The following is a 24,557-nucleotide window of genomic DNA, read 5'->3' as shown; positions in this document are numbered from 1 at the left end:
TCTACAAGTTGGATGAGCGGTATGTATGGTACAACGTTGATTTAACACTATTTTGAAGTGGAAAATTTTGACTAATATTTCTTCTGTTTCAGCCTGCCAATGAGCAAGACAACTTAAACATCACAACTGGATGCTCAAGTAAGTAAACTTTGGCTTTGTAATTATTTTTTTTAAAGCTATGATGATCCTCCATTTGGTCTGTGTTTATGAATCCTGATTATTTGGAAATACTGAGCAATGCACAGATTACAGAAAACAAAGAGTCTTAACGTGGTTCAGTAAGTTAACTGTAGATGCGACCGATTTCAGGCTGCCAATGAACGGGATGATGGGAACGCACCAAAGATGGATCCTTGACCATGACAACTGGACGCTCAAGTAAGCTAAGCTTTGGCTTTGTAACTATATATTTTTTTAAAGCTATGATGATACTCCACTTGGTCTGTGTTGATGAATCCTGATTATTTGGAAGTCCTGAGCAATGAATGCACAGATTACAGAAAACAAAGTCTTAACGTGGTTCAGTAAGTTAACTGGAGATGCATCTCATTTCAGACTGTCAATGAACAAGATGACTAGAACACACCAAAGATGGATCCTTAACCGCTACAACTGGACGCTCAAGTAAGCAAAGCTTTAGCTTTGTAATTTTATTTTATTTTTTTCTAGCTATGATGATCCTCCACTTGGTCTGTGTTGATGAATCCTGATTATTTGGAAGTCCTGAGCAATGCACAGACTACAGAAAACAAATGGTCTTAACGTGGTTCAGTAATTTAACTAAAGATGCGTTCCATTTCAGGCTGCCAAATGAACAAGATGGCAAGGGGCTCTATGAAGAAGCATTAAAAAGTATGTCCTTGCATTTCCGCTAACTTGTTTTATGGTTGCAAAATGATACTCCCACTCCCGGTCCATGTTTATCAATGCTGATTAGTTGGAAGTCCTGAACAAGACTGTAGTATCTAGCTAGTTGGGATGAGGTGTCTCACTATGTTCTGGTCTGCTCTTTCAGCACTACTGAAGAACTTGTGGGAGCCTGAGAACATGCACCCGCTTAAACCAAGGCATCTCGAGATGGAATATGAAGAAGGCAAAGGAGTCATGTTCACAGTTTATTTCACCAAACCTTCCACAACAACAATTCTGAGCTTTAAGCACACTTAAGATGGAATTATTTGATAGAAAAAGATGGCTTTCTAGGCAGGCTTGCAAAGCAGCCTGTTTTAGTCAAACGGTTGTAATTTCACTTGGCATGTAGGTTTGTCATTAAAATACATAACATTTCATTGCACTGTTTGGCCCAATTCCTAAGAAAAAGATGTAGAGACCCTGTCGGAGGATTAAACGGCACAGGTTTTACTGTACTAGAGCTGCTGGTGGTCACATTGCTGAGCCATGGGTGGGTGTCCCAGGCTGGTTGAGGCCAATGGTGGTGCACAACCAGCCGGCAAAATCAACTTGCTCTGCTTCTGACTGTCTGATGAAAGGGTGCACCTGCAGGAGGATGAAATGTCAGGTGAGTTGAAGCTTGAACTGTGCAACCTGGTGGGGGCAATGTTTAATGTGTCAACACTGACCATCAACTGTTTCAGGTCTGCCCTTTCAGCGGGATTCTTGATCAAGCTGAAATGGGAACTCATGAATTTGAAATATTTGCAGTAGTACGAACAAATTCCAAACTTTTTCGCCTTACCATTTATGGACAAAGTCCTGAAATTCTGAACTGAATAACATCCCAGGCAATTTTGGTGGAGGCTACAAAGGGGAATTTAGGTTACTGAAGCAGTGACCACTTTAAATTGTGTCAGCACTCACCTCGTTGACGATATAGTCAAGTAATTCAAAGATGGCCATTGGGGGCCTGCTGTCCGATCCATAAGCTACGAGTACAAAACAGATGCATCATCAATGCATCCTGGCAAAAGCTGAACCATATTGGACTCACAGCTGCCAGGTCGCCCAGTAGGCCCAGCGTTTGGTGAGGACTCTGCAGAATTTGCACCTCCCAGTTGAGTCCCAAAGATGTGCTCCAGCTCCTTTGTATCAGGCGGTGGAATCGGGAACCTTCCAATGGCCATTTCAACCAGGGACAGACCCATACTCCAGATGTCGGACTGGACCGAGTAATGGGTGCCCTGTAGCCGCTCTGGCTGTGGTAAAGAATAGAGAAGGGGGGGGGGGGGGGGGTGTAAAGTAGTCTGCAACAAAGTTGGCATGAACTAAGCTGACCCTAAAAACCTCGACTGTGCCAGTATAATTGCAGATTTTCGCTAGAGCGGCACACCTATGTCAACTTACAGACATGTAAGATCGTGTTCCCACAAAGGAGTTGGCCATGGAGTCTATGAGCTGCCCGCTAACTCCGAAGTCGCACAGCTTGATTTCACCGCGGGAGTTCACGAGGATGTTTGATGGCTTGACATCTGACAGAATGAGAGATGACGTAAGCGTGTCGAGGGAATAACATCACGATTGTCGGTGAAGTCTTGGCAGATGGGATGCGACCTAGTCCAAATAAGGGACCGAATGGGAAGATAGACATCGGTGGATGGTGACTAACCTCTGTGCATGATCTTGTGTTTCTCCCTCAGGTAGGACAGTCCTTTAATGACCTGCAAAAATAAAAATGGCATTTAGATCCTCTTTCGGATTCCCCATTGGCTATTTTAGTCTGAACCCACACGGAAGAGTAAAATTTGGAACTTGTCACTCCCTAGAGGTGTTAATTTATGCCTGCACGAATGAATCATTCTCGAAGTTTGTGAAATGACGGAATACAACATACAGCGATGCTGATTTTGCCGAGGATTTGCTCTGGGATCTTTCCAGCTTTCTTGAGTGACTGATCCAAGGAGCCTCCATCCTAAAACCAACAACAAAGGCAATATGGTTGATGGAAGACTTGAAAACAAATTTGAAAATACGAAGGCTACCATATGTTCCATGCAAATGCTAATTTCTCCGTCACTGTAGAAGGCGCCATAGAAGCCCACAATGTAGGGGGAGTTGCATTCATGCAGCACTTGAAGCTCCCTTATGATCTGGTTCCTGATGGCGGGTTTGATTTCTAAGTGGATGAGCTGAAACACAGGAAGGCTTGTCACGACTTGTCACGGTGCCGTTTTCCCGATCCGACAAACGCCTTTACCTTCCTGGCCATGATCAGACCGGAAGGCCTGTGGGAAACCTTGAAGACGACCCCACCGTTGCCTGCGCCGAGCTCGCATATCTTCTCAAAGTCATCATCCTTCAGCTCTCCCACTTTCTGCTTCTGCGTCAGGAAAGCTTCCAGACGTTTGCGTTGCTGCTCATCCAGTTCCAGCTCTTCCAGTTTCTTCTGCAGGGCCTCCAAGTTTGTTCTTGCAAAAAGACACAGTCATGTTATAAGAGCTTTACCAAAGGCCACTTTGCCAGATGTCTGTTCTTTTGAACCATCTCCTCCGTCCCAAAAGAACACAGGAAGCATATTTAGGAACCTGAGGCCAAATGGAAAAGACACCGCTTGATTCTGGTGATTTATTTGTCCTGTGGGGACAATGACAATCAACCAAGCAGCCAGAAATTCAGTGAGAGTGGCTGGCTTGAGCCTATCTCTCACACATATCACTTTTGTGAGGCGGCTTCTGTTGCTCCTTTGGTGCTGTCATGGCAACCGATTACCTTGAGGAGCCAAACAGGATGAAGCGGTAAAGAGCCCTTTAGACAGGCTGCTCTCAAATTTATTAGCGTGGCGCCGCATGAAATGCATCATCCCGAATCTTTTGATTGACACGCTCTGTCGGTTGACATTGGCGTGAGTGATAACAAAAGGGCTCCAGTTCTTTTAGTTCTGATCCATAACCATGGATACCGCATGCGGAGTTGAGCTAGCCGTGGGCGGCGTGGGTGTTTTGTCGACGAGTGAGAAAAAGTGGAGGTCGTCAGAAATACTGGAACACTCCACGTGCAACATGTGGGAGGAACCAAGAGAACCAGTATGCTGGCCACTTGAACTCCATCCACACAATAATCAAGGGCATCTGCTTCTGTACTTTCAATTGGAACCTTTGAAGGCATACTCCAAAACGCTGAGTGTGGAAAAAGCCTAAAACCAACCTAACATGACTCAATTTAAAGCTTACCCCCCACACAGTAATATTTTTAGTGTGCCTTTTTTAATATACCGTAATTTTCGGACTATAAATCGCACCGGAGTATAAGTCGCACCAGCCATAAAATGCCCAAAAAAGTGAGAAAAAAAAAACATATGTATAAGTCGCCCCCCCACCCAAACTATGAAAGAAACAGCGACTTATAGTCAGAAAATTACGGTATACATTTTGATGTTGCAGAGAAAAGGCAAATAAGGGGGACTATATCCTATAGTGGCAAGGTGTAATGAGATACACAAGATTCCACTACAGTTGTGAGATTTGGGATTTTGTGTGTACTGTAGACTTAACATGTTTTGTCAGCACTTGTGTGCCTTTTCTCTCCACACTCCCATGCACTTCCTCCCACATTCTTAACCCATGCATGCTTGCTTCACTGAATACTTCAAATTGTCCTAAGGCGTGACGATGCTGCTGTGTTTAGCATTTGGGCAGTCCAACTTTTGAATCTAATCACGACCGAGCACTCCAATGGAGAAGTTTGGCATGTCAGAGAAGGCAGAGTTTGCAATGTCATAAATTCTTCTGTTGTTTGTGTTCCTTGGCTAGTCACCACCTGCCTCATGCAACCAGGAATGTGTTCGACGAACATACCGACGGCATGTCGTCAGCAGCTGTAAAGCCATGGCAACTTTTTGCACAGATGATTCACGAGAAGTATGTAGGGTCTCATGTGTGCACTTTTATCTACCCGTTGATGTTCTGTTCTTATAGTGGCATCCAACCATTATGTCAACAATATAACCATTACAGTCAAAACGGAAATCATAAAGCTGTATTATGTGATCACAATGACAGCACATTAAGATATTCCGCCTCTCTGCAGCCAGCAACAGAGTGGACACATGATGTAATTCCCATCCAGGATGTTTCTATGGCCTGGTTGGGAAGTGAGAAGTAGAGCACAATGTCACAACTCTGCACTATTTCAATCAGTCGGTCGTGGGAGGACGCCCACGCACCCAACTTGTTGCGTGAATAGTGGCGTCAATTTATGAATCATGAATAACCACTCGCGTGCACATGATGCTTTTATTTTACAATAGAAGCGCATCTAAAATGTACAGTCATTGCAAAGTCCAAATTTGAATCGTATGAGCTCGGTAGAGATACTAACTAGCGTTAATAACCACGCAACTCGTCAATCTCTTATTGCGTGACACTCACTCTGTGGCTCCGGTGCCGTTGATGACATTCCCGTCGGGGATCGGGTTGAGTTGGATTGGTTCGGGCTTCCTTCTCTTCTGCATCGTGCTCACGAATGACAGGCCAAAGACTATTATTGTTATTAATAACAGGAAGATTAAGTGTTAAAGAGCCACTGCGGCACCGTGACGACCTACAGGACTGAGATAGTTATTAATGGCTGGATGGAAATCATCCGGAAGATGTGACGTCACGACAATATTTACACTCGTCTTCCGCATGGCCGTGAAGCGGCTTAGGGCACCCTCTGCTGGCGAACAGACGAATCACAAGCACTGTCGAACCACGGGGCCCGTTTGGCACATTTACGAGGCCAATGAAATAACGATATTGGCACAATTTCATTTCCATTTCAAAAGTTTACTGACACAAATGTGAAATACTCGCAGGAAGCCATCACCTGTGAAACAGCAACAGTTGTTCTACCTTCTGCCATCGAGTGGAAGAGCATTTCATTGTTCCATGCATAGAGAAACCAAGCTACGTCAGCAAATAACGAATTTGATCATTTCTGAAGCATTCAAGGCAGATCTAATCGTTAAAGCGTTTCACATGCCGAAATTGCTTGCAACTGAGTGCAAAAATGACATTTCCCCCTTTTTGTCTATTCCGTATAAATTTGCTTCCCCTTTAAACGTTTGGGTGCGCTAAGCTCAAAGCAGTCCCAAATCCGGCGGAACCATTTGAACACGCTGCCCGTGTAGCATGAAGATCCATCACACGTCAAGCGTGACGTGAGAAGTTGAGAGCCATGGAAATGTCAGGGCACATTGTCCTGCTTGCGGACACGTGCACACGACCATTGAGACGTGTCTGCCTGACCACAAAAAGCAACTTGCTGCCAGGAGATTTTTTTTTTTTTCTTCTTCCTAAAGCAGCACTGACAGACAGGGAGGAAAGATCAGCTGTGTCCTATGACTCCTGTCTCAGCCTCGTGATAAATTGGCTTACATGCACCCGCCTGACCAAAGCAGGCCTCCAATCCCGTTCTCCGTGTGGGGAGACCATAAAACAATTTCACTCACCGACAATTTTATTCTCACTGCAATTAACCCGTGAGAGTGATATGTGTTCTTTAGAGCCGTGTGATTAGACACATATTTGATTCCAGAGTTGTTTTCCAAGCTTTGTGCTACAGATTTATGCTCTGGATGAAATTTAATTTGTGACTCCTAAAATAATAAAAATAGCTGTTCAAAAAATGTAGTTTGTTTATTGTTACTTGGCTTGGACATTTGACCTTAACAGCGGCTGAAGGATTTATGTGCCAAAGTGAATCAAATTAAACCTGCAAGCAGAATTTTATAGCAAAGCATCTTCTTTTGAATCTAGCTGAGGCTCAACATAATCGATTTAAGATTATTTTAGAGTGGTATTAACTGGATGGAACATTATTTATAATCAGAATATTATTTTGCATTGTCATGGTGATAAAGCATCACCTACTTAAGAACTGGAGGGTTTCCTGACCTATTTTTAGTCAAGGCACTAGTTTGACACGCAAAAAAGATATCTGGAATAACTATGATCTTGTCTAAATGTATGCACAAGTTTACTTTGTGTGAAATGTTGGCTTCCGCAACAGACTACCAACTGCACATGCACTTGCTTCCAAATAGATATACCGTAAATTCCGAACTATAAGCCGCACCGGACTATAAACCGCACCAGCTAAAATTGGGGGATATTTTAGTTTTTTTTCTTATATAAGCCGCACCGGACTATAAGCCGCACGTGCACACGCATTTTTTTACAAAGAAAGACCGTTCACAGAAAGCCTTTTTAAAGTTTTAATAACATACTTTAACATGTCTTTCTAAACATTGCCTGTGACGAAGGGTTTAAAGCCCTTTGACGCAGGTCACCTAGCGTGCATTCTTACTAATAGTCACAAGCAACACAGCCAGAATAAGCAGCAGCCATAGTACTGTTTCAAAATAGTATTTGTGTTGTTGTTTTTTGTCTTCAAGATACTGCAGTGTATAAAAGTGATCAAGTCATCACAAAAATCACGAAAAAAAAAATCCTTAAGCAGCACCTGACTATAAACCGCAGGGTTCAAAACTTTGGGAAAAAAGTCACGGCTTATAGTCCGGAATTTACGGTACTATATTTTAAATTTGAATGACGTGCATTTGAAATCGTTTTTTACCAACTTGCATGAGGAGTAAGTCCAATGCTCGAACACGAGAGGGGCAATGGGAATTGTCAAGTGGCTCGCAGAGGCCACTAAACTTCCCTTTCCAGACTTCAGTCCAACACACTCCAGACGCCGTCTCAGGACTGCCAGTGACAGCAAACGAGACATAAAAGAGTCGCGGGCAGGCCAGAGAAGAGAAGCCGAGCGAGCACACTGTTGTTTGATGCTGAGGATTTGTTGCCTCATCCGCTGCTACTCCGTGAGGGGACTTGGGGATTTGCGGTCAGGGATTACAGCGGGCCGCGACGGCCGCTGCTGAAGCCGACGATAACGCCGGCGGCTCTCCGACGAGCCCGATTGTACAAATGGAACAACCGTGGCTGGCGCAGGATAGCAGAACTTCAATGTGTGGCCTTCAAAATGATGGCTGTCTCTGTGCTTGTGTGGCTTCTTGCTGGAAGTTCAAGATGCCCGGAGGTGTGGGGGAGTGAGCGGTTGTCTGGCTTGAGGGTCAAAGCGGTCGAGAAAATGGAAAGATTCATTCATGGGGATTGGCAGCACCGCGTAGAAGTCTGTTTTATTTGTGATGGACAGGATGGAAGACACACAAGACCAAGGATGTCAAGCTCATTTTTTGTTGCGCAGTTATGGTTTCCCTCATGGGGCCGTTAATCATTCATATATTATCACATACACGGAACAGAATCCAGGATAAAAAAAAAAGGAACCATTTTCAAAGTGGGGTCTTAATATAATGTTGCAATATATCACTGGAAGATCATTTACGATTTTGATATTTTAACAAGAAATATTGAGTCGACACACGGGTTGACATTTCAGTCCACATAAAATGATGTGGCGGGCCAGACTCAGCCCCGGCCGGGCTTTGGGTTTGCCTGTTATTGGCGTAAAAGAAGCAAACCGAAAGCTCCCGTTGCTTTGATTGGATGATTTCAAAGTTAAATATGACACCACAACTTTTTCACTTAAGCTTGTAATTTACTGTCAACTTTAATGCCCCTGTTTTGTTATTTAAATGGCCACATTAGAATAAGAGAGGCAAAATGGCCACAAGTCGTGTGAAAGCGGCCAGTGAGGGACAAACTCATCCAAAAACGTCTCTTGAGTTAAGTGATGGATTGTGACATTTCGTTTGGATTGTGCGGTTGTTTTCCGTCTGTTTTCCCAAAGATAAGTCGGTCAAGCAAAAGAAATACTCCTTACTAATGTTGCCTTTGACATTCAGGAGGAGGAAAGCCAAAGAGCACGCTCCGAGTGAGGACAAGGCCTGCACAATGTGAAAGCACATTTGCTCTCAAATGTGTTACTCAATCACTTCCTGAACGAATGGAACTCGCGTGAACCCGACAGAAAAGTGCATCGGTTATTTAACCATCAATAGACGGCATTCATATTGCACCTTTTTAATTTTCAAGGTTCACAAATTTCAGCAATGGTGACGTAAGAGGGATGACGCCGCTGAAGGTGCGTTTCTTGCCCAAGGACACTTGAGCTGGACTGAAACAATGCAGTGGATCAAACCCGTAACCTTGTGGACTGCTACGTTGGTACTCGAGATGGGTCAGAATATTTTGTGTCTTTCCACAATTTGATGTTGTGAAAGGCTTTTCAAGCAGGCACATTACAGTGTCTTGGAGAGGCCACACTTTGTGAGCCTACCTACGATGTTCTTCAGCAGTTTGCAATGTGAAGCTTGAAAGTTAAACAAAAGTTGGGTTGGGCCGCTATTTCATAGTTTTATGTTCATTCTTAGTTGAGTTCATTTAATGCCAATATTCTGACTACTATTCTGTGCACATTTAAAAAGTGGACATATTTGAAACCGTTTTTTCCCCCCAGACCGATAACACTACGAGTCGTCAATTCTTGAGAAGTGATCGATACCGATACCGAACAGTGATACCACCAGTACTCTTCAAATGAGTTCCTGATTATAAAACGGCCACAAGGGGGCAGGCTAACAACAGGTGGTCCGCGGCCCTCTAGTGGTCCGTGGCGGTATTGCAGGTGGTCCGCCAAATTGGAAATGGAAAATAATTGTAACATTAAAAAAAAAAATGGATTCATTATTTAGACTTTATTGATTTTCCAGCTAATTTTGTGAATTAGCTGAGATTGCCAAACTAGACATACCGATGCTAATAAATGGCTTGTATGGGTCTATCCTCCTTCTGTGTAAAATAATATCCCGCCAAACTGGTTGCTTCTGGGTTAAAATGGTGGTCCCTTGGACAAAACCAGTTGAAAACCCCTGATTGAACTGATATCGGTAATGATACCGATACCTGGTATTGATACCCAACCCTCCCTATTTAAGTGTCATTTTTTAACAGCATGACATGTTGAATAATGTTTACTGTTTCTTCACCACTTTTTTTACCCAATGAAATCCTACTTGCTTCATTTCAAATCCATTGATGATCCATCCACACAAGTGAGCTAGCGCAGGTATAAACCCAGCCATTGACCTTTCCAGTGCATCCTAATTAGTGATTTTTGCCGTGACTGACGTGACGCGAGAGTGCTTCGCGAGTTCACTTTGCAGAGGAACTCTTCCCGACAAGAGCTCGAGTCCTTTGTGATGTGTCGGAAACTAACAGTCTGTGAAAGTTCTCTAAAAAGAGCACACTTGAGTAGCGCTTTAATGATGCAGCAAGAACGGAAAAAGGAAATTCTTTTTTAGATAATACAGAAGAGCGTGTGCCATTCATTGTGCCCACATTAGGCACTCTTCTTGAGATGACGTCACGTGTGCGGTGTCCTAGCTGCAGTTTGTGGGTTCAAATATTCATCTGAAGCACCTGCAGGAGGAGAAAGTGCATCTCATTCCACCTTCTTTTCTTGCTCCAGCAGAGAACTAAGGGCGCACTCTTGCAGAAAAAACCTTTGCCGCGATCAGGATAATTAAACCTTTCCAGCCAATTTAGTCACTCTTCCTTCTTATTATATTGACTATTGCTGCCAATGGTCGGGAGCAGACGGAAGTAAGCCAAAGAGAATATTATTTGATTTATCATTTGGTATGGTAGAGCAGTCATCCTTCACAAATATCCCATTTGCATTCACTGTCACGTCTACGGATGATTTTGATTTTCATCCATTTACTCCTTATCATCCCTCAAGGGGAAATTGTAACTCGCACGGGGATTTGTGAAAGTAGCATTTGAAAAGTGTGAGTCTATCCAGTTTGTCATTTTTATTTCCAGCCTCCTAATCTGGCTCTCCAACATGGCGGAAATCAAATGTTTTTACAAAGTAAGAAAAATAAAGTGCAGATTTTTGTTTACAAGTCATCCCAAAAATAAATAAACGCTTCGCTAAAATAGTCAAAACATTTACCTTCCACCACTGATTGAAATGATGACCCCCGCCGCGCCCCGCCCCCTGTTTCAAGATGGGCGTGGCCTCGCTGTCGACGCCCATGACGTCAAGGTAGTTTAAAGTGGGCCGCGCTACCGCCTCAGATAAGCGTCCGCAGAGGAGGAGAGGAGAAGGGGAGGAGAAGGAGAAGACAAGGAGCCACGCTTGCTGCATCATTGTGCAACTCGGGTCCGAGGAGCAAGCATGTTGGGCTTGTTGCAATCGATCATGGGAAAGCGTGACACCTGCAAGACCCGGAAATATCGCTTTCTCTGAGGCTGACAACTTTGCGTCCCATTCACACTGGGTGAGTTTTATTTCAGCTCAAAAGGAATAGTACAGCGGCGATTGTATTTGGTTGTTTGGGTTTTTCTACGAGTTGGGAGCGGGCTGTCGTGTTATTATTATTTATTTATTTTGGAGCAGGGGGTATCGGGGATGGTGGCTTTGATAAATTGGGCTTTCTATTTAATTGGGCTGTTGGCGAGTCTTTGCTATGGAAGGAGGCGTCGTGTGCCAAAAGAAGGGGGAGAAGAAAAAAAAAAAAAGAACGCTGGATCAGCCAGGAGAGCTTTTCAATTTACTGCCAGCACAATTGTGTCGAACGAACGGCTGTCGCGCTCCAGCAACGCTTTTAGTTTCAACCTACATTTATGCAAATGACATGTTGGTGACTTACAGGCTTGTGAATTGAAGTGCAACAGTGTGCGATTTGGATTCCTCAAGTGAAGCTCTCATTTCCCCCCCGAATGGAACACTCCTTTCTTCCTTCTCGTTTGGCTTTAAATGGTCTCCCACGGTCTATTGTACAGTTTTCAAGTTTCTTTTCCTTCACAGAGGAGGAGGAGGTTCTGACTGATGTGTTCTGATGTCAATCAAAAGAGCACCACGTATTTCACAAACAAACCGCTAGATGGCGGTAGAGTGCAGGATAACCAAGCTGATTAAACTCCCATTAGTCTCTTCGTCAAAGTCGCCAATTGTCCAATAATGATGTTACTGCATTGTGGGAGAAGAAAGGCACCTAATCACGCCATTTAGCTAAATGTATTCACCCAATACTGTGAAATACGCACACATTGCAGGGTCGTGGCTGCATGTGAACTTCCTCGAAGCCATTAATCAGAAGTGAATTATCTGTACATGAGTGCATGTGTAGATGAGTTTGAATGCATCATTGCTTAGGAAAAAAAATATCGTTAACTTTATTTCAGAAGATATTTGCCTATTTATTCATTTGAAACTCGACAATTCTCTATTATAGCAGGGAGAAGCAAATAAATCACAAACCCCTTTAAAAAATATGGATACATAGAAATATTCACCAAAAACGCCCCAATGGTTCACCTTTATGCATATATTCATTTAACAATGTTTAATTGGATGCACAATTTGCTGAACAATTATATTCCATATTCATGTTTTTGACTGTAATAAATTTTCGCTGGTTCGCTGGAAACGACTTTAATGAGAGCGAGACATTTCCCTCAGGTGTGTGTTTGTGTGTACATGCTGAACAAGAAAAGCAAGCTATTGTTAAGAAGAACTTACAAGGACAAAGTAAGCGAAGCAAACGTTTTGTTTCTGCTTTGCAGTTTAATAAATACCATGCACTGGAAATCTTTCTTTTAATCAATACGTGACACTATTGCTGATGGGTGAGCATCTGAGACAATGGCGGCTTGACATTTCACCAAGTATGCTCTTTGTTGTATTTTCATATTTTCAGGGTTGATTAGAAATGATGGAAAGTTCCTGCGTTAATGTGACATTTTAACGATTAATTAGGAATAACCACAAGTGTTCCGCTTTATTCGTGCATATGCCAAGGATTGTCTGGTGGAGTTGCCGTGTGGATAATGATGCATAATGTCAAATGTGCAAGGTCAACTCACTTTAAAACGCTGTGCACTATGAATGGCGTTTTTGAACACCTCAACATATATTGTTATAATTCAAGTCAGACTTGAACTCGGTTGTTTTGTGCTGTTTGGTTCTCGTCTGTCAAAACAGCTCCGAAGCAACAGCTCCGATGACCTTTATTCGGCGAATTACGCCATTTTTCTGTTCGCCGCTGACTGATAGCTCTTATAATTTCAGCAAAAAGCGCATTGAACGTTGGGCAAACACCCCGGAGCCATAACAAGTGCATTAAGAGAACTTAATGAAATACATGGCGGTTGGGCCTGCACTTTGTTTTCTTCGCCGAAGCTGTGGCATTTACGTCTTTGGGAGGAGGGAGGGAGGGCAAAGAAAAGACAGAATGTAGCCTGTTGTATACAATAAACAAAAGAGGGCCTGACTAAAATGGATTTTTAAGGCGGATTCTGCAAAATAAAATTCCGATTACCGTATTTTCCGGCCTATAAGGCGCACCGGACTATAAGGCGCACCTTCAATGAATGGCCCATTTTAAAACTTTATCCTTATATAAGGCGCACCGGACTATAAGGCGCACCATTAATGCATCATGTCAGATTTTTAATCCAAATCAAATCATTCTCCATTTTATCTTTTTTATTTCAACTTCAGACGGAACAAATGACTTTATAATCATAAAATAATGATCCATAGTCTTTTTGAGTCATGATTCAGAGTCTTCAGCGGGCCACTTATGATTGATTTCATGACACAATGCTTTGGGCCAGTTTAAATTGAGGAATTTGGTCCATATATAAGGCGCACCGGACTATAAGGCGCACTGTTGGTTTTTGAGAAAATTTTAGGTTTTTAGGTGTGCCTTATAGGGCGGAAAATACGGTACTTGCAAAAATCGGCCAGTTTTTGGCTTTTTTTTTTTTGGGGTGTATTGGAATGTCACTTTTGTACTCCGAACCAGAATCCAATAGTGATACTCGGAAAGCTAAATCTTTGTATTAACGGTAGCCTTTTTAAAAAGTTCCCCAAGATATCCCGATCCAATAGGTAAAGTTGTCCGTCGGCCTGTGCTGTAATTAAGAAATCTTATCCTTTGTGCAGAAAATACAATCCATATTATGCACTACGATCTTTTATGAACAGCAGTCAAAGTCCAAAACGATGCTAGCCCCGCCATTCATCTGCACGGCACAGACATCGTCCGACCTCAGCGATTTAAATTCAGCTTCGTTAGCTGTCTCACCGAGCCTGTCTGCATCTGATTACGCTTGCGAGCATTTAATGAATAATTGGACAATTGCCGACGGTCACGTTGGTCAGCCCGGCGCTCTGTGGAGAAACAGATTGCCTCGCTCTGATATGCAAGCGAAGAGCACAAATGGCCGACACGGGCTGATTTTCCAGATAAGGGAGCTCCGGTGCGGCGCCCAAAGTGAACCCGCCTGCAGGGGTGGAATGTCTGAACAGATGAATGAACTCATTAGTTTTCACTCTTGTTTAAAGACAATCGTGTCCCTTGTGAGATTGCTCTGGAATTTCTGGACATGCAAGCGTCACTGCTGCCATGAAGTCACGGATGTTCAGTTGCAACATCTGTTTCCCAGCACGGGGTGTGGGAATGAGCTGCGACAAAAGCCTCGGCCGCGTCTGGGGTGCGTTGTGCTTGCTCGATAAGGCCATCATTCATCGTTAGGCCTGAGACAGCAGAAATCCTCTCTCCATCATCAGCATCAGGATTTCTACAGCCAGTTCCCCTCTTGGTTGCGCATCTGCAGATTAGATAAACAGTCTTTTATCACTAATTATAGAGGAGTTAAAAAATGTCATCCACTTGGCTAATTGATTTCCACTGTGGTCTCCAAAGTCTGGCCAGGGGACAGCTTGCGGCCCGGCCCCGGCCCGCAGCTTGTTTTTGTTGTCCCTGTAGAATGTTTGAGCAATACGATGAAACGTCGCCCCCTTTTGGCCATTTTAAAAGAGGCAATACGGGCTAATTAAATCAGATGAATCGTTTTGGCCCGAATTAGAACGTTCCTAAATGTCCTACAAATACTGAAACAATTTCATCACTGTACAATAAAGCAAATATAAAACCTAATTAGACTTGATTGCATTTAACAAGGTAGGCTACTCCTTAAGAATTGTATTTTTTTGCACTTTGGTTGATTTTGGCCTGCCTTTAATATTCTAGCAATGTTGCGCAGCTAACCAAAATATTAGCCGCGTCTCACTATTATGTTCATGGAAATACAGCCACACTAAGCCAATTATGTCAAGGTACTAACGATGTGCCGATGTTAATTCCAACTGAGCTTTAATTATCTTTCCAAAGGCCGAAGCTTTCATCATTTGTATTGGATTTTATTAGATGTGGCTATTCTGCTGTATAGTATAAGAAAAAAAAACACACACACTGACCGCTTGATTATATTTGACAACATAAAAAGGTTAACAAGAGGCCTAACAATGTTCTCCGGAATAAAAGCCAAAAAATCCCTGCTAAACAATGCCATCTTTTCCCAGCATCCAACAGCGGTGAAGATTCGTCAAGGTCCTAAATGAACGTCTCACCGCCGTTCCCTTATCATCAAACATTATTTAATGAATATTGAATAATTTATCAGGGAAGCTAACAAAAGAGTCTCGGAAGGTGAGGATGAACTACAGGAGCCGGCTTGATCAACTTTTAAAGCTCATCTGATGAAATGTTTCATTAACATGCAAAGCTGACCTGAGCGTGAACTACTTGCAGTCAGTCACGTGATCATCAGGTCTGTAATTAGACTTTATATTTGATACCAGTAGCGTGATGACTGCCTAGCGCAGTGCTTCTCAAATAGTGGGGCGCGCCCCCCTTGGGGGGCGCGGTGCTATTCCTGGGGGGGCGCGTGTGACCCTGGGGAACAGGCTTTTTTTTGGGCAGTACTAGAATAAAGTGTAATTGCGGGTTTACTACAGCAGGGGTCAGTGGCGCTCTCATTGTTACTTCTGTCACGTTTGCGACAGTGCAACATTTTACGACTTACAAGACAAGTTAGGATAGTCACGGTGGGGAGGGGGGGCGCGAATAGATTTCTTCTTGCTAGGGGGGGGCGTAACAGAAAATAATTGAGAAGCACTGGCCTAGCGTGACAGGCAGAAGACGAGTCATGTCGCTGAACCAAAGTCTGAAGACTTTCGAGAGTGGTGGAAAAGGAATATCTGAAGAGATGTAAAAATAAGAAATGCGTCATGCTGACTCACTGCGTGGCTCAAGTGTGGCTTTTTTGCACGCATCCTCAGATTAAGCTACAAAGGGTAACCCAATATAGATTCACCCTCATATTTTGAACTCAAAAGTTGTTGATCTTAAATCCAAAGGAAACAATGCTGCCATCTACAGGGATCAACTTGTAATTACATAGACAAAGCTAGAAAAAAAAATGAAAGAAAGCGAGCTCTATAAGGCCCACCTTATTTTGCGGCTTGTTCTTTCTCGACAGTTTCTAATATTCCATCTCTCACTCGCATAGCCGCACTGAACCGAAATATAACCTTTTGCTTTTGCATCCGGTCATTTTCTTGCAAGTATTGTTCAGTTTTTTTTAAATCTGAAAATGGCACTTTGGTAGCGTCAGGCACATCTGTACAATAAATCATGCTGTCTATATAATTAGCATCTTCAAGTGGTAGTCGTATGACGTGGATGGAAAGCCTTTTGTGTTCATGTTCAGGTGATCGCAGTTTGACAGCACTTAGCCGATAAAAACATTCGGGCCGTCATAAAGCTTATTAAATGAATAGCTGTCTGACAGTGTGAATTAGATCTGTGCATTAACTATAAAGTCGACATTATTGTTAGGAGTTGAATGCATGATGATTAAAAGTCGTTTTTTAATGTCTGTGATTGGCCACGCCCGCAGTCTGAACGGAGTTGAATTGAGCTGTTATCTTCTGCTCATTTTGAAAATATATATTCTGACTAAGTAGGCGTATTTTTGTTCCAGAGGACTGAAGGACATTTAAAAGGTCACAGTGGCAAAATTGGACGTAGAACTATTAATGCTAATGCATCGGATTTAACTTTCATTTCATCATGTGCGATATGGAGAATATTTTTAGATTCAGTGACCATTCCAAAAAAGTCCATGTGCTACGCGAGCAGTGGAATGAAGCAAGATGTGAGGAATGTGCTTCTCTCTTTAATTAAGTAAAAATTCTTTTGAACTTGTGAAAATATTGAAAAACCCGGATAGGGACATTCTATATTGGCTTCATACATTTTGTGGCATTTTTGTGATTGATGGGACATGTGTCCTGAAACTTTTCTTTTCTTCCCACGTATTTTTACTTCTCAAAACAAAGCGAGTTTCTCCTTTGGAGCTCTGAAGGCTTTTCATGTGCACCTAACGCAGCCATGCGTGCAGCCGTGCGTGCAGCCATGGAGCTTTTCCTCTCTCTTCTTCACACACCGCTTACCGGGCGACATTTGGCTCGAGTTCCTCACGTCTCACATCTTGGACACTGACACAAAATAAATGAAGACGCGCAGAAGAAGACGCAGGGTTCCGAGTTTGAAGGCTGCGTAGCTGAGGTGTGAAAGCACTGGGGTGTAAAATTGACCCGACAGTCGCGGCGCTGTTGTTTCAGCATCTGATTGGGAAGGGCGACACCGCTTGCTTGTTCACTGTCTTCTCATCCTCCGACTTGTCATACTGCAGATGACCGTGGGTCAAGTCTTATATATGGGCATATTTTTATTTTCTTCATGTCTGAAGTGCATTCTGAAATACTGGGTATTTCATTTGCTTGAATGTGGAAGGGGAGAGGTGACCTGGCAAAGCAAACAAAGCAAAACACCCACTATTGTTTTCAAGTACCGTTTTTTTCCATGTATAATGCGCCCTCCTGTATAATACGCACCCTAAAAATGGCATGTTGATGCTGGAAAAAAGCCTGTACCCATGTATAATACGCACCTAAATTTTGACTCCTACTTAAGTCCGTAAAATGATTTCAGAAAAAAGATCCTCTTTGGGAACAACCGGATGTTATTCTGCCGGTCAGTATCACTCGCTAGCATACTCAATAGCGAAGAAATGTTTCGGATTTGTGTAGGGTACATTGTGACAGCAAACGAGCAGGTGATCGAGCAAGCGAGAGCATTGTGTTGGTATGGAGCGTGTTTGAAGTGAACAGCAGAGAAGAAAGCGCATCTGTAATGGCGGCCTCCGTATCATACCCGGATAAAATAAAAAAAAAAAATATATATATATATATATATATATATATATATTTCTTTTTTTGTACCCATGTCTAATGCGCACCCCAGATTTTAGGACAATAAATAAGTTAAATTTTGTGCATTATACATGGAAAAAAACGGTAAGCAAAAACAACCTTTGTGAGCCTTTGCATATTTTAAATGGGAACATATTATTGAAAAGTGACATTTTAATTGCCTCTTTTTATAAACAATTGGGATGCCGGTGTCCCTGCGCACCCATCAAGTGTGAAATTAAATATCCAAATAGATTTGTCGTCTGCCTACTTCTGAAAATGTGTCAGTAGGCGAGCCATTCTACAAAAATAAGAGGCAAATACGCAGAACGGCTATATTGTTAGCTAGCGGAGATTGACGTGGCCGCTTTAGAGTGCCTTGTTGTTCGCTGTGAGTGCACGCGCATTAATGGACTCATAAAAACATCGATGAATGCCCCCCAGGGTGTTTTCCCAATTTCCGAGGCAGTTTATTGCTGAGATTTACTGTAATCATTTTATCTGAGCCCAATTTTCATTCTGCTCAATATTTGATGGCGGTGTTTATTTGTATTTGTGTTTTGATCAACCGAGCAAATGTTTGCTGCCCTAATCCATCGTGCGGCTGAAAACATATTCACAAAACAAACTTTAAGAGGAGGTTCCAACATTTGCTCTCAAGCAATTTGTCACCCCTGTTGGAGACCGCCTGAGAGCCAATGGGATGGTGTTTGTCTCCTCACGAAGCCTTTGCAGTGAAAGAAATAAAATAAATGAGCACCGGCTCCCTCCAACGGGCTGTGTCTGGTGTCGGCCTGCCTTTGCCTTGCCTTGCCTGCCCTGCAGTGAGGCAAGGTTATTCACATGAAAGATGGTGTTGAGATTAGTGAGCCCTGCCTTGGCTCGCGCCAACGTCCAGCAACACCGCGCTGTGTGATTTATGAGAGTCGTGATATCTGCGCCGGCCGCATGAATAAACCATGCGGTCGGGATTAAGCTCCCGTTAAACGTCGCGCAGCACTTTCCCGGGAGCCTCGGCGTCCGAGCGGGACTCCCCGTCAGGAAAGTTGTGCTCTTGTCTTATGGCGCTTTCATTAGGCCGCTTATTGATGGCAGGCAGTGGAATCTTCTCTCAGCAACCTACAAATTGCACATAATGAATGACTTTGAAGTTGAAGTTGGATTGCATTAGGTCCGGTGATGATTACAAGGTTGTCTGAGGGAAAAGAGATGGGGAAAATTAGAATGCTCGGAAGTTGACCACAAAGACAACTGCAGCGTTTGCTTCATTTTCACCCCACTCATAAATTGATTGCTGTTTAAAGTGTCAAATTGCAGCCAGAACAACATTTTTGGGAAGTTGAGCTTCAGTCATGTCATGTAGACGTTACACAATGGCACTACTTGTGCATGTAACATAGAAGTCCAAAATAAGGGCAACGTAGTTTTTAAATATACTTTTGGGGCAAATAAAATGATAACTGATTTATTGGATGGAAGAACACTTCTAAAAATACTCAATAGGGACAATGTCATTTTCCGACCACTGTGACCCATTTGCACAAATTCTTGTCTGCAGTCACTTCATTAGCACAGCAACTGTAAGTTTCAAACTTTCCTCGACTGATTCCCCGGTTAAAATTTCAGCAAGGATTTGTGTAGAGACGTATAAAATAACAACAAGGCTGTTAAACAGTTTTTCTCAGCTGGTAGCAGAAAGGAAGGTGAGAATTCACTTTGTAGTTGCGTTGCTTTATTTGTGACATAGGCGCGTGCCATTGCCTCCTCCCAGCCTCTAACACATCACACACACACACACACACACACACACACACACACACACACACACACACACACACACGCAGGCAGATGCAAAAGGAAGCGCCGTAGCCTCGCTAATGAGCCCTGACTCTAAATGACATCCTTTGCCTCTACCTCACATATGCACAAGAGCTCCGGCCAAGCTCTGATCTCATTGGCACGCCACCCTGCCTGCTTACACCTGTAACCTTTGGATCAGTCCACATTTGGCTGCTCGGGAATCCATCAGCGGTGATTAGCAAACAGATTGAACAGCGGGATGAATTCTCATAAAAAATGGATGTCGGCGCTCGGCTCACATTTAGACGATTGAACAAAGACGTGTTGCACCTCGCTGATCAGGAATTCTCTCTGTGGCTCTTCGCGAGATTGCAGCGCCACCTGATTTTTCTTTCTCTCGACTTGCTTATGTACCATTTTAAATAAACGACCGGCGGTGAGATGAACCTGGGATACGGTGAGAGAGCCAAAGATAGGACCCGGCCCTCTGTGTGATGAGAGGCGGCAGTCATGGAGGATTGCAAAGGCTGGTCAGCCAGGGGACACGGCGCTTAATTGCATTGCACTTTAATAAGTCACATGCTGAAGGCGCCCGGCCAGATGTCTCTGCTGATAAGAACTACAAGGGACATAGGGGGCGCCGCTCGCCTCATCAGTGTCAGGTGGAAGTCCGCCAGCGCCCTGTCGAGACTCCCGGATGCTTGTCCTCCATCGTACAAGAAGCGTCGCTCCATTCCGCAGAACTCAATCGTATTGCACGGTGTGCGGACTTCTGCAACTCATTTTGCTGCAATTCCAAATGCAAATTGTACGTGTTGTAAATGGCCCAGGTACAATTGCACAGACATTGAAAACACAAAGCGATTCATTCGATAATCAATTCGTTGCCGATTAATCGATTACATTTTTTTTATTTTTTTATTGGAAATTGAAGCTATGAGAATTGGGAAAATCTGAATTCCATGCCGTAGTTTGCTGCGCCTACTAAGTAAGCCCTTGTTGATCTGATCAAAGCGCCTTATCCAAAACAGTTAGTTGATTGGCCATTAGTCATCCTCGCCCGTCGTGGCTAACAGTGGCTGAGTCAACACGTCGACTAATTGGCGCGACCCAAAGTTGGTTGGCGTGCGAGTGTGCTTTGTTGACGGTAACGCGTTCAAGTTCTCTCTCGGGTTCGACTGCAGTGCTTGGTGGTTTTATTCAACTGTTTTGATCCAACGCAGAAACATTTTCACGGTCTCATCATCGGAGATAAGAGAATTCCAAAATGGGGAACAAAAATCTCTATTGTGGTAACAAATTCTCGAGAGGAGATTTACTTTGATGGAACGTGCATGTCTGATGTGTAAACCCAAGCAAAATGTCTTCAGCAATGCTGAGAAAGAAAACGATTCATCCTTAGTTCAATGAAACTCTGTTTGGGGAAAAAAAAAAATACACAAAGCAGTTAGGGATTGTATACATTGAAATCTTTGGGCTTCAATTGTAAATTGCGATTCACTTTCATGGCTCACTGCCTCCTTGATTGACTATGGGGGAAACTGAGCACTTAATTGGTATTTTTTTGGGGTCTAAATTTCTGCTATTGGCTCAGGACCAGTCCAGGGTGTGTACCCAACTTCTCGCCCATAGTCGGCCGGGATAGGCTTCAGCTCACCTGCAATGAAGAAACACATTATACATGGATCGATCGAAAAGACTCATTCACCGATTCATCAATAATTTGATCACTGCTTAATTATCGATTTGTTGTTGCACTTAAATACTACTGACTTGAAAGAAACGGTAGCAATCTGTTGGAACAATGTTGTCCGTGGCATTTCCATTTCTAGTCACCAAGCTGTTCCATCAGTGCAGCCGTACTAAATTGATTGCGAGCCAACCAAATATGGTTGCGGAATCACCCATATGCTTGTATTTATATATTTGTCCATCTGCCATTCCCGCCATCTATCTTTCTATTTTTCTTCTGAGCTAATTTAACGCCCACTCCAATATCGTTGACAGCAAAATATCTCTAACTCAAATAATTTGAGTTTTGACACATAAAATGATGTGGCGGACCGTATCTGACCCCCGGCCGGGCCTTGGGTTTAACACTTCCAAGTTCAGTATCACATGGCATCAGGGGACCAAAACGCTTAGTGACAGCATATTGTTTTGGCCGGCAGTATGAATTGGAATTCATTATTAAAATACAGTATATTGCATATCGTATTCAAATAGGTTACTTTCCTTTGTTGGCAGGTCATCAGCGAGACAAAGATATGTTAAACGGGCTTATTAGGGAGGCTAATGGAGTGTCCCTTCCTGGCAAAAGAAAAAAGACTGAATTATTCATGCGGCCAAGCCACAAAGTAGTCATATTGTGTTTTTGAAAAATTTCAAAAGTGCCCTCTGACCTCATGGTGGAATCATTAAGCGCTAGTGCATTTTAACGCCATCACATGCGGTGAGCCCGGTGTAAGCTTTGTTAATGAGAGCAGATCATTTGGCGGCCGAGCGGCGTGCGGGCGAGCGAGCGTTTTGAAGTGTGAACCGACGTCATCGTGGCTGCCCCTCTTGATTTAATGCAGCCTTTTTATTTCTTCAGCAAAGCGCTGAAAAGCAGGTAGGAGGCACAACTTAAAATAATAGGAAAACTGCAATTGGAGGCAGAGGCGTGCCTAAATAAATTGGCCTTTTAAGAGCGAGCAGCTTATGTGAATGATACCCCCATGGAGATTCTCCTTCCCGTAACAAATGTGTATGTGAGCGTGTGTTGTGTCTTGTGTGTGTGTGTCATCATAAGCTCATTAGTTTTCTTCTTGCCAACAGATCTGTGACCTGTCATCACTTCTCCCAGAGAGTGTGCGTCTCAACACAACACAACAGGGAGGCTTCAGAGAATCCCGACCGACCGACCGCCGCCGCTTCTCCGCGCTCTCTACACAAGTGTTACTACGAGGTGTCTCGTGTCTTTTGCTATTAGCCGATGTGTTCTTGTCACTTCAAAGGTTCTAATAACTTTGCGTGTAGCTACCATTCATAATAAGCCGACTCGCTACTCGAATTTTTAGTCTGCAAACTTTCCTCCATATCCGCAATCATATTATTAGAACCTCGTCATCCGTGGGTGGACGGTCCCAACAAACTTTGATGAGAATGTCCAAGGCACATCGAACCTTAATGATAGCAATAAAAAAAATAATTACCGTATTTTCCGGGCTATAAGGCGCACCGGACTATAAGGCGCACCTTCAATGAATGGCCCATTTAAAAACTTAATCCTTTATATAAGGCGCACCGGACTATAAGGCGCACATTCAATGAATGGCCCATTTTAAAACTTAATCCTTATATAAGGCGCACCGGACTATAAAGCGCACCATTAATGCATCATGTCAGATTTTTAATCCAAATCAAATCATTCTCCATTTTATCTTTTTTATTTCAACTTCAGATGCAACAAATGACTTTATAATCACAAAATAATGATCCATAGTCTTTTTGATTCATGATTCATAGTCTTCAGCAGGCCACTTATGCTTGATTTCATGACACAATGCTTTGGGCCAGTTTGAATTTAGGAATTTAGTCCATATATAAGGCCCACTGGACTATAAAGCGCACTGTCGGCTTTTGAGAAGATTTTAGGTTTTTAGGTGCGCCTTATAAATAAAATTATAAAATAAAATATACTATAATTTATAAAATACGGTAGTTGACGTTTTTCTTTTTTTTTTTTTTTCTTCAGAGTAGGGATGATTTTTAATTCATTTTGGAAAAAAATGTTTTTCCACATAGACCAGGGGGTATCCAACTCATTTTTGTAGTCCCTCGGAGGGCCATTAAGACTGTCAAGGTCTTTTATAGACATACTAGAAACTGTTTTGAAATCTAGTAAAAACTGTTCAAATATTTTTAAAAGATGAATGGCATTAAACAAAACTAGCAACATCTCTATTTTTTAAAAGTGAAGACCATTTGCAATTTTAGTAATGACACAAAGTCGATGCAAAATGTGTCTTCTCGGGCCACATAAAATGATGCGGTGGGCCGTAGATGGCCCCCGAGCCTCGGGTTTGATTTAGACATGGCAGATTTTAAATCCAGATCATGTTTTATGACATTCACAAAAACACAAGTGCCATTCAAAACTATGTGCACAAAGTTATCCAGGACATTGACACGACACTTCATGTAAGCACTTCTGGCCTCCCGCCATCCGTGAGGTCAGACGACATGCGATGTGGCACTCCACTCATCCAGAACCCGCGACGGTGAGTGGGCTCATCACCCGAGCGCTGAAAACCTTCTTGTCAATCAAGTCGTGGCCCCTCTTGTGTTTAACTAGATGATTTCAGCGGAGGCTTCAGAATTTGAAAGCAGCTGTCTCCTGTAACCGGCGCACACCTTGATTAATCATCCTGTTAAGGAAATGAACATGACAGTAACCCCTGCCTGCTCGGATGGACTCCTACTTAGAGCGAGTGAAGCTCTGATTGATTTTGCCTCACTTGTGAGTGAACTACACGCGGCAATCAATGCAGAAGATTAGCGCAACATGCGAACGCTGACGTTATTGGTTACGGTCGCTCGGATATGGATCTCGATTCATATCGAGCCCTGGAGTGTGACACATGTAAAAAAAAAAAAAAAAAGTGTGCCTACATTCTAATTCTTTAGAGAAGGTCTCAGACTTCCTCTCTACTCTAATGGCGTCTTTCTCTCCAAGGCGGATGTCAGTTTAGCGCCAT

The 24,557-nt window shown here is 43.1% G+C and overlaps 2 protein-coding genes across 3 annotated transcripts in view; one reads left to right on the top strand and one right to left on the bottom strand.

The window, feature by feature from the left end:
- Window positions 1–1,102: 1,102 nt before the first annotated feature.
- On the bottom strand, window positions 1,103–5,554 carry map2k1 (mitogen-activated protein kinase kinase 1). The gene is made up of 11 exons (XM_061282528.1): window positions 5,322–5,554; window positions 3,152–3,362; window positions 2,937–3,083; window positions 2,789–2,866; window positions 2,564–2,615; window positions 2,302–2,426; window positions 1,949–2,153; window positions 1,819–1,883; window positions 1,697–1,758; window positions 1,581–1,626; window positions 1,103–1,497 (listed from the first exon to the last, which is right to left on the bottom strand). The coding sequence occupies exons 1-11, from the start codon at window positions 5,402–5,404 to the stop codon at window positions 1,384–1,386; spliced, it is 1,188 nt and encodes a 395-aa protein (XP_061138512.1). The 5' UTR covers window positions 5,405–5,554; the 3' UTR covers window positions 1,103–1,383.
- A 5,423-nt stretch (window positions 5,555–10,977) lies between these two features.
- Window positions 10,978–24,557, top strand: part of megf11 (multiple EGF-like-domains 11) — a 60,633-nt gene continuing 47,053 nt past the window's right edge. For both annotated transcript variants that reach the window (XM_061282520.1, XM_061282519.1), the window contains exons 1-2: window positions 10,978–11,188; window positions 22,636–22,765. The gene's annotated coding sequence lies outside the window, so the exon portion shown is untranslated. The remainder of the gene's footprint in view (window positions 11,189–22,635; window positions 22,766–24,557) is intronic.

Source organism: Syngnathus typhle, linkage group LG7, assembly GCF_033458585.1.
Source record: "Syngnathus typhle isolate RoL2023-S1 ecotype Sweden linkage group LG7, RoL_Styp_1.0, whole genome shotgun sequence".
Classification (NCBI taxonomy): domain Eukaryota; kingdom Metazoa; phylum Chordata; class Actinopteri; order Syngnathiformes; family Syngnathidae; genus Syngnathus; species Syngnathus typhle.
This window is presented reverse-complemented; position numbering and strand designations above follow the sequence as displayed.